At 38.7% G+C, this 10,925-nt stretch overlaps 1 protein-coding gene across 2 annotated transcripts; it reads left to right on the top strand.

The window, feature by feature from the left end:
- Positions 1-5,183: 5,183 nt before the first annotated feature.
- Positions 5,184-10,865, top strand: LOC121745419 (auxin response factor 6-like). Of its 2 annotated transcripts, none has more exons than XM_042139313.1 (15): positions 5,184-5,826; positions 5,915-6,003; positions 6,683-6,795; positions 6,905-7,003; positions 7,084-7,140; positions 7,249-7,404; positions 7,503-7,587; positions 7,845-7,935; positions 8,028-8,192; positions 8,280-8,402; positions 8,486-8,561; positions 8,704-8,851; positions 8,967-10,072; positions 10,226-10,416; positions 10,518-10,865. In XM_042139313.1, the coding sequence occupies exons 2-15, from the start codon at positions 5,964-5,966 to the stop codon at positions 10,720-10,722; spliced, it is 2,655 nt and encodes an 884-aa protein (XP_041995247.1). In that variant the 5' UTR covers positions 5,184-5,826; positions 5,915-5,963; the 3' UTR covers positions 10,723-10,865. The 2 variants fall into 2 exon arrangements, with proteins under 2 accessions (XP_041995247.1, XP_041995246.1); XM_042139312.1 differs by having other exon boundaries at positions 5,185-5,826; positions 7,246-7,404.
- Positions 10,866-10,925: the final 60 nt, after the last annotated feature.

Raw genomic sequence — 10,925 nt, 5'->3', positions numbered from 1 at the left:
GCTTTTTTAATGTTAAGTTGTAATATTGTTTTAATTTTAATAAAGTGTGTTTGTTTAAATTGAATTGGGTTTTAAAAAAAATTATAAATTAAATTGAATGAATAGTAATTAAGAGACGGTATAGAGACGGTTAAGAGACGGAGCGTTGCAGCCTCCGTCTCTTAGTTAAGAGATGGAGGAAAAAAGGACAGTGGGGCCCTCAAATAGTGCTCAAATAGTAGTTAAGAGACGGTTTAAGAGACGGTATAGAGACAGCGTTGTGGATGGCCTAATGCAAATTTTGCATTGGGATCTAAGTCTAAGAGCAAGTACTATTTGATGGAGATTAGATGTATCTACTTATTCAAGACCATTTCATGACAACTTGCACGTGTGATGTCAAGGTCGATCAGAAAAGGTGGCAATGGAGAAGCCTTTTTTGCTTTGTTTTTGTAGGGCATCTGCAATGGGCGGACGATGGCACGCCCGATGGCGCGCATCGTCCGTGCCATACATCGTCCGCACCCATTGCGGGTGCGCGCCATAGGGCGCGGACGATAGTCGCGCCCTATACTTCGGTCGCGGAGGATAGCGCGGACGATGACCATCGTCCGCCCCATTGCGACTGTCGCGGACGATGGCCATCGTCCGTGCCATCGTCCGCCCCATTGTGGAGGTCGCGGACGATCAACCGCGGACGATGGCACGCGGTTTCGTTTTTTTATAAACGATCGTCCGCGCCATCGACACCAACGCCCATTACGATCCCGATTTCAGTACGTAATCGTATGGGTTGTCTGACATGGAGCCGTCTCCGCACCGCCCAACCGCAGCGGCCGATCCCGACCCCGCCACGACCGCTTCCGCCCCAGCCAGAAAGAAGCGGAACCGGCAGCAGGCGCAGAAGTTGTCGCCTCCCGGTGATTGCGATGAGTACGCCCCCGGCCGTACGAACTACAACGACGACGAAACTCTCACCTTGGCCCGGTGTTGGGTAGATATATCGGAAGATCCGATATTCGCAAACAACCAGCGACAGATCGCGTACTGGGAACGCATCGCGGACCTCTACAATTCGGTGAAGCCGCCGACCGCTTACAAGCGCAAGCGTGAGCAACTCCGCAAGCACTTGGATCAAGTCAAGAAGCAAGTGAACTTGTACGCGGCGGAGTTCGAGAAGTTCACGCGGTCACAGGGGAGCGGCGAAGTGTACCGACCCCGACGAAGCCGAATATCTCCGGGCGTTACTCGATGAGTTGCGTCGGAAGTTGGGAATTGGTCCGACTTAGTTTTTTTTTTATTAGTTCAATGATGTAATTTTTTTTTATTAAAACTTCGCCGTTTGTTATTTAGACTGTTTTTTATTTACTCGTTACTTGTTATTTGAAAACAGTTAAATTAATTAAACAAAACAATAAAATGATGATGTGGCGCGCCATAGGGCGCGCCCCCCACTGCAGGTGGGGAGGTAGGAGGATAAAACTGCTGACGTGGCGCGCCATAGGGCTCCCAATTGCTAATGCTCTTAGCTTCATTTCCTCACTATTTCATAATTCAACTAGACTATTGGGGAGAAAGTGGAGTATAAATTTTTATTATAAAGCTATATGTTTAAAATTTTGAATCTAAAAATTGAGTTTAATGCGTTATTAAAGACTTTTTTCGACAATTTACACTAATTACAAAGAATTTTATTGTAGAATAGGATTAAAAATAAATTCTTTTGCTTGGTAGAGGAACTTAAAACTCTTCTTAGTTCTATGTAGTGACAGACACATTCAAATGAAAAGAGAATTGTTTCTCTAACATTGGATCAATGACTCTTAATAATACTATGACATTAAAATACAACAGTTTTACATACTATAAATTAGACATTATCATTAAGTATCTTTTTTAATAAAGAAAAGTTTGCATTATCATTCGTAGGAGCTTATCGAAAAAAACACCTAGCTATTTAAATCAATGTACACGTAAATATCTCAACATGCCCCTCTCCACTCTATATGTATGCACGAGTGTTATATTAATAGGGCCTACGTTTACAAATTTTATATAAAAATTTATTTTTGTGATCCGGGTCGTTATAGGGTCTATTGAATGACAATTTACATAAAATTTAGTTACATTTGAAATCTCTATAATGCTAGAAGAAAGCTAATCCTTCCGACCCATTTTAAATAGGACATTTTTTATTCGTCACAAGATTTTAAGTAATGTTGGTTTATTAGTTAAGTGGATAGAGAATAAAGTATAAGAAAGAATAAAATATAGAAAGTGATATTTATATTTTAAGAAATGTGTCATTTTGAATGGGACATTCCAAAAATAAAAATTTACCACTTAAAATGGAACAAATGCAGTAAAAGAATAAGGTTTATAAGGGCCGAAGCCCATTGACATGTTTCTTTGCGTCAATTGTTGCATGTGAGTCATTCGTATTTATTAAATTTAAAAATCAATCCCTAATGAAAGATAAGATATATGTGAATATCTCAGCAAGCCCCCTCCCATGTTAGTCCTTTGTATTTGGCAAGATCTAAAAACCAAATATATCAATAACAATGTAAATGTTAATATTGCAACACACATCCTTATATACGACTCATTCTTATTTGTTTATTTGAGTATGATCATCCATACCCCATCACCTCGACCGGCACGTTCAGCTCGAGCATGACGTCCACTCTAATACTCCCTTTGTTCCTTGTTAATAGATGCACTTCTTTTCAGCACAGAGTTTAAGAATAGTGTGTTTAATGGATGGTGAAAAAAATAAGAGAAAATAAAACAAGAGAGATGAAGAGAGAATAAAGTAAAAAGAAGAATTGTTTTTTCAAAAAATAGAAATGACTCAATTAACTTGGAACTTCCCAAAATAGAAAAATGACTCTATTAACATGGAACGGAGAGAGTACTATGTTAACTTTTAGAGTGTTTTATACACTTTCATTCATTACTGTGTTGATACGTAAAAGGGAGAGAAAATAAATTCTAGTGAGATCTCACCTCAAAATTAATTGGTGATTTGAGGAGTGACTCGCTAAATATTAAGTACTATATTGACATCATGTTATTCTATATTTTTAAAGCAACACGACTTACATACAAGTATCTCAATACGTTGGCCTAAAATATAACTCCCTTCGCTGGGAAGATAACCCGTTTCTGGTCGGCACATGATTTTATGCATTTTTATTTTAAAAAAGTTTAAATAGAGAGAGAAAAGGTTATTTTATGTTTTAAAGTATGAAAGATGAATAAAGTAAGAAAGAAAAAAGATTATTGGATATTTTAAAATTTTAGAAATGAATATAGATAGAGAACAAATAAAGTAAAATAAAGTTATATATTTTAGTTATTTACTAAATAAATTAGCAATCATCTTTGTTGGGACGGATAAAGAAAAATGGACCATTTTTGTGGGTACCTTTTTTAAGAAAAAACCAAAGTATAATCTAATCAACAACGACGAATATCCACTTTTATTAAGTGTGGCATGCTGGAATAAATATGATTGAAACTAAACTTAATTAAGCACTATTTCCCCCGTCCCACTCAAGATGTCCACATTCTTGAGTAACACAAGATCTTAGAAGAAGTTGTTTGGTGGAGTAATAGAGAGAAAAAGTTGTTGAATATTTTAATAAGAAGAGGGGAGAGATATTTATTTTCGAATATAAAAAGTGGACATCTTCAATAAGACAAACTAAAAAAACGAAAGATAATCATCGTAAATGAGACGGGGGAGTAGACAAAGATAAAATAAAATTGTGGGGTTCGATAATTTAATTGGCATCATTAGTCGTTAGGTAGTTCACGGATGGACCTGGCTATATTAATTGATTGATAGGCCCCTAAATCTAAAGAGGTTTAATCCCATAAATTCTCTATCCATTAAACAGAGCATGTGTTTCATTTATGGTGGCATGAGAAAAAAATTTCATTTCCACTAGTTGCTTGAATTTAGTAATACCATATTCTATTCCTTCGTCCATGATTAATTGTTTTAAGTCTATCGGTAAATAATTGTTTAATTTTCATGGATCACATATTTTATAGTAACTCATTTTTTTACATTTTATTATAAAACTAAATTAAAAAAATATGACACATATTTGACACTCCACTAACTTTTTTTTTTCACAATTCTATTATATTTATTAAAATTTGAGAGTCAAGTCAACTTACCAATTAATGAATAAAATCAAATTTTACGCAATTCTTACAAGTTAAATACCTTTTCATTTTATGGGGGGATTGAGTGACTCCCACACGTACCCTCATATGATTGGATGACATGCTGATACTAAGATTGACTCAATTAAAAGAGATTCAATCAAGTTCGTTTTACAGATTAATTAGATTTTTAATTGTAATTTATTTGATAGATGAATTGTGCATTTAGTCCATCAAGAGGCACATAGCTTGCAACATTTACAAGCTTTTCACTTCAAGTCTTCAATATACATGGTTAAATAAGAACGTCATCCAATCACAAATCAGATTGATAATTCGAGTATTTGAATCTTAATCAGCTATGGCTGCGAAAGACCTAATCAGATTGACTTATTGATTTTACATATCGAATATTTTTAAATCGGGAATTGACGGTTAATCGTCGATTTTGGCACAAAACCGAAACTAACCATGAAAATGGACAAAATTGAAAAAAAAAAGAAAAATAAAAAAATTTGAATCGAAAATGACTGTTTGAAACTGAAATGATCAAATATGTAGCCAGGCTTGTTCAGGATTCATTTTCCTGCAATTCGAAACCAACTACACCCTTGCATGATCATCCAACCATGCAGTGTGACAAAATATCCTGGATTTGAAAGTCACATAGAACTGATAATGACTCAATTCTCTCAAATAACTGCGATTTAAATGTCTCTGTACATAATAATTATAAATAGACAAATATAAATAATTTTAAAAAAAATGAAGGGTGGGCTGGCAGTGGGCCTTTACTGACAGCAATTTCAGCAGATCTCAGTCTTAATCTGAGAAGGCCAGGCCCACTTCGAATTGGAATTTACAAATTAATTTAATTTAAAAATATGTGAAGATGGGAAAAAGCACAAAAAGGTTAAAAAAGTAATTCCCATGTTCAAAAGATCTAATTATTGCATGGTCCACTCTTCTCTTCCCACCACATTCTCTCTCTCTCTCGCCTAAATTAAAAATGACATCTGAAGAATTGGAAAAGGTGATATTGAATATTGACTGATTGGAGCAGGAGTGAGAAAGAAACCCATATATACACAGAGACAGAGAGAGAATCGCTATATTCTACTCCTTTCCTCCAAGTCACTGGCTCTGCTTAATTTGCAGCTGGAGGAGTATCTCAGTTTTCGCCATTTCCACACTTACCGAAGCATTGTTACGCGCATGCAACGGTGGAGTTTGATTTAGTCCTCGTCTGGAAATCCGCGCCTTCGAATACAACACAAGACTTCTTTTTTTTTGTTTGTTTGCGTTGGTTCAGGGGAAAAAGGTTCAATTTTGCTGAGGGTTTTGGTGTGCTACTTTCTTCTAGCATGAGATGTTGAGATCTGAGGAGGCTTGGAAAGTTTCTTTGTTTTTTTTTTGAGCTAAAGATAATGTTTCTCAATTGCATTTTCTCTGATTGAGGAGGAAAAAAATCAGGAACTGATTGTGCTGAGTTTTGGGGGAAACTTTTTCAATTTGGCCTTACTTTCTTCATGAAATAAGGCTTAATTTGTTCTTGGATTTCAATAAATTGGAGGAGTGAGGGGGTAGAAAATTGAGTTTTGAAATTTTGGAGGGTGAAATTCGGAGGATAAAAGTACAGGTGTTATGCTATTTGGGGGTGGAGAGGAGGTAACTGGAAGCTGAATTATTTTGAGTTTTGGGAATATTAGGGATTTATTTTAGTATTTATGATTTGTTTGGATTTTCCTATTTGCAGTTACTGCTGTTTATTGTGCTTCTTCAACTGTATTGTTTGAATCTTCATCATGAAACTCTCTGCTTGCTTGAATCAGCAGTCTCCTGAAGGTGAGATTTCCCTTTCTTCCCTTTTGTTTCTATGCATTGATGGTTTGGGGCTGCTCAACTGTGAGATTTTGACATATACTTATTGGAGAAAGTTGATGTGGAATCTTGATTTGTTTTATGCTTTTCTAAGTTTAAAATTAAATACTAATAGTAAGTAATAATTCAACTCTGCAAAATCTGCAAAAGAACTTGATTCTCTTTCTTGAATTTTCTCTTCTTTCCTTGTTTTTTCTGGGTGATGAGGTTTTCTGGGAGTTTGAATATTTTGCCTTTCCCTTTTTCATGAATATTTTCATGGCCCTTTTTCAACATTTTCCTTTTTTTGTGTGTTAGACCATCTCCAATCATACACCAAAACCCATTTTTTGTGTAGACAATTTCTCCAACCATACACCATACCCAAACCTATTTTTGGGTTTTTCAATGGATTAACACCATATTTGGCGTTGTTGCAAAATTTTTATGAGACAAATACCCAAAAATGGTGCAAATTTTAAATATGGTGTAAATGGTTGGAGTAAAACTACTTTTTAATGTGACATATACTCAAAAATGGGTTTGAGTTTGGCGTAAATGGTTGTTGATTCCTCATCTGTATTTGAGTATTGATGATTTTTCTTGAATATGTGTTGATTCTGACTGTTCTTGATTACTGATGATTTTTCTCGAATTCGATCAGGAGAGAAGAGCTGCCTAAATTCTGAACTTTGGCATGCCTGTGCTGGCCCTCTCGTTTCTCTCCCGTCTCTCGGAAGTCATGTGGTGTATTTTCCTCAGGGCCACAGCGAGCAGGTATTCGTCTCACACTACATTTATTTATTTATTCATGAACATAGTTTGTGAATCAAAGACTCATGGTTTGTGAATCAAAAGCTCATAGTTCTTAATGCGTGCTGCATAGGTTGCTGTGTCCACGAACAAGGAAGTCGATGCTCAGATGCCCAATTACCAAAGTTTACCTGCACAGCTCGTTTGCCAGCTTCATAACGTGACCATGCATGTAAGTCATCTCGCGTCTGGAAATTTTATCACGTCTCATGTGAGCTAGTTCATGAAGCTCATGTTTATGTTATTAACCAGGCCGACATAGAGACGGATGAGGTGTATGCACAGATGACCCTGCAGCCACTAAATGCAGTATGTCACTTATCTCATTGTGGATTCCTTAAATCTTAGTCTTTATCCTTGGGATAAAATCACAAATTTTGCTTAATCTTTGTTTATTTTTGTGATCTTTTGCAGCAGGAACAGAAAGAGGTTTCCTTTCTTCCAGCAGACATGGGTGCAGCCAGTAAACAGCCGACGAATTACTTCTGCAAAACTTTGACAGCTAGTGACACAAGTACTCACGGTGGCTTCTCAGTTCCGCGTAGGGCAGCTGAAAAAGTGTTCCCACCATTGGTAAAAATATTGTTTTTGAAATTTTAAAACATGTCTTTTTTTAAAAAATCTTTTTGCTATCTGGCATTTATAGTTATGCAATCAATATCTGTTTACAGGATTTTTCACAGCAACCTCCAGCACAAGAATTGATTGCCAGGGATCTTCATAACAACGAGTGGAAATTCAGGCATATATTTCGAGGTGAGTTCTTGACTATACAAAAATGTAGATGGGGAATGATTGTAATATCTTCAGTTTGCATATTTTACCAAAACCTAAATATATATGGCCTTTAGGTTTGGTGACTTTGGTCTATTAGCATAATCGTTACATCTGGTTTTGATAATTAAAATTTTAATTGATGTTAGTGTCATAAAATGTATGCTTATGCCATGGATTTTTCTTTTCAATAATTTTCAACAATATGATGTTAAAATCTTACTTTATCACAATCTCAGGTCAGCCAAAGAGGCATCTGCTAACAACTGGTTGGAGTGTTTTTGTGAGTGCTAAAAGACTTGTTGCTGGTGATTCGGTTCTTTTCATATGGTACACACTTTATTTCTCTAGAATGTGGCAACATCTTGTTCAAAAATTCTAGGGCGGCGAGGTCTTACTTGGTTTGTTTATGTGTTGATCAGGAACGAGAAGAATCAGCTGCTTCTTGGCATTCGACGTGCTAACCGCCCACAAACAGTGATGCCTTCGTCGGTGTTATCTAGTGATAGTATGCATTTAGGTCTGCTTGCTGCTGCTGCTCATGCAGCTGCAACAAATAGCCGTTTCACGATATTCTATAATCCCAGGTATGCTGCTTCCTCAAGATAAATGCCTGCACGATTTGATATATATCGGATTCTAACGACATTCTGCTGACACCAATTTTGATTCAGGGCAAGTCCCTCCGAATTTGTTATACCTCTGGCTAAATACATAAAAGCAGTGCATCATACGCGAGTATCTGTGGGGATGCGCTTCCGGATGCTATTTGAAACAGAAGAATCTAGTGTTCGTCGGTATGTTTTGATGCTTTTTACGCTGAGAAATGTTTTTTCGACATGTTTTTTTTGCGTTGGTTCTGAGATGTTTATGGTTCCAGCTATATGGGCACAATAACTGGCATAAGCGACTCAGATCCTGTCAGGTGGCCGAATTCACATTGGCGATCAGTTAAGGTAAGCTACACCTTCTCAGCTTCCTACCAACTCGTGTATGACTTCATGGATAGATACACATTGATCGTATTCACCACTCCCACTACTCTGAAAGAACTGTAGTGAGCTGCCTTCTTAATTAGATGATTTCTGATCAATAAAGGTTGGCTGGGACGAATCAACAGCTGGAGAGAGGCAGCCGAGAGTTTCACTTTGGGAAATCGAACCTCTAACCTCATTCCCTATGTATCCATCACCGTTTCCTCTAAGACTGAAGCGGCCATGGCCGTCAGGTCTCCCCTCCTATGCAGGTTGAATCCCACTTCCACACTTGACTGGATCTATTCGAGCTCTATCTATATTGTCATCTCTCACACATGCGTGTCTGATTGTATTTCTAAAATCCGCATTGTTTGTTGTACCTAGGGATGAAGATTGATGACATGGGGTTAAATCCCTCCCTCATGTGGCTTCGTGGAGACGGAGGAATGCAAGCCCTGAACCAAGGGATGGGGGTCTCACCTTGGATGCAGCCGAGGTTTGATGCATCGATGCTTGGCATGCAAAACGATATTTATCATGCTATGGCAGCTGCAGCTATGCAGGATATGAGGGTTATGGACCCTTCGAAACAAATGCTTTCCCCGATTATGCAATTCCAGCAGCCCCAATCCATCGGCAGCAGATCTGCAGGCTTTATGCAGCAGCCTCAGTCCTCTGCTCCCTTTGTTCAAAGCCTTCAAGGAATTCAGTCTCAGGCAATGTCTCAGTCGCATGAAAATCTCCTCCAGCAGCAACTGCTTCAACAAAACTCGTTCAACGATGCACAGATCCACCAGCAGCAGCAGCAGCAGCACAGTAATCAGACGCAGCATGTTGTTGATCCTCAGCTATCACAGTTGTCATCAAATTCTCAAGTGCAGTCTCAGACGATGCACTCGATGTCTTCCATGCAGCAGTGTTTTCCAGAGTCGAATGTGAAACCTGTCGGTAATATGAGCTCTCCTCTGCACAGCCTGTTGAGTTCGGTCACCCAGGAGGAGGCCTCCAACCTCCTCAACGTGTCAAGATCGAACAACTTGCTATCTTCGAGTGGTTGGCCGACAAAACGGGTTGCTCTAGATCCTCTTTCCAGTGGTATCCCCTCGCAGACTATCTCACCGCGGGCTGATCAGTTGGGACTCTTAAACTCAAATGCAACCAGCAATCCGGTTTCTTTGCCTCCATTTCCCGGTAGAGATTGCTTGATGGAGCAAGAAGCGAATAACGATCCCCACAACCACTTTCTCTTTGGAGTGAACATAGATTCCTCCTCTCTTCTCATGCCGAATGGATTGTCAAACCTGAAAGCAGTCAGTGAGCCTGATAATGCGGCCATGACCTTCGCCTCTTCCAGCTACATGACTAGCTCCGGTGCTGATTACTCCATCAATCATGCAGTGACTTCAAGCAGTTGCATCGATGACTCGGGTTTTCTGATATCTAATGACAATGGTGGGCATAATGATCCGGCCGATAGAACCTTTGTTAAGGTAATTTCCTCGAAAAATATTTGGGGATAGGTTTCATAGATATGTCTAATCCTTCGAAAACTCTGCTCTGTGCATTATGAATCTAATCTATCACCCAAAGTAAATGCCATCTTACGAGTTGATATCTGGTACGTGTTTGTGACTATTCCACAGGTTCACAAAACTGGGTCGTTCGGAAGGTCGCTCGACATCACCAAATTTAGCAGTTATCCGGAGCTGCGCAGTGAGCTTGCTCAGATGTTTGGCCTTGAAGGAGAATTGGAAGATCCGTTGAGATCAGGCTGGCAGCTTGTATTTGTGGACCGTGAAAAAGATGTCCTTCTTCTCGGGGACGACCCCTGGCAGTAAGTTCTCTCTCCATTTCTCACTCACATTCTTAACAGAATATGCAAATGTATATATCTTCTGCCGCCTCGAGGACTCTCTGATTCCTGTACTACTTCAGGGAGTTCGTAAACAGCGTATGGTGCATTAAGATCCTGTCGCCACAAGAGGTGCAGGAAATGGGGAAACAAGGACTGGAGCTTCTAAACTCCATCCCCCTACAAAGGTTGCCTGTCCAAAACGGCGGCTGTGATAGTTATGGAAGCCGGCAGGAGGGTAGGAACATGAGCACCGGTATACCGTCTGTTGGAAGTCTTGATTTCTGAATTCTGAGCCAGTTGTATTAATAGTTGCAATCTCTGTCTGTAATATTAGCCTTGTCTGAATCTGGTAGCCATGAGAATTTCTATTTCTAACTTGAAAATATTTTATAATAGAAGCTATAATACTGTAAGTATCTCATAGTTCATCTTCCTCTGTTCTCTTCCCATGTTCTTGTTTAGTAGTATTAGTTGATCTTGAAATAGCA

The sequence above is a fragment of the Salvia splendens genome, chromosome 8 (assembly GCF_004379255.2).
Source record: "Salvia splendens isolate huo1 chromosome 8, SspV2, whole genome shotgun sequence".
Taxonomy (NCBI): Eukaryota; Viridiplantae; Streptophyta; class Magnoliopsida; order Lamiales; family Lamiaceae; genus Salvia; species Salvia splendens.
The sequence above is the reverse complement of the archived record's forward strand: the minus strand, read 5'-3'. Positions and strand labels throughout refer to the sequence as shown.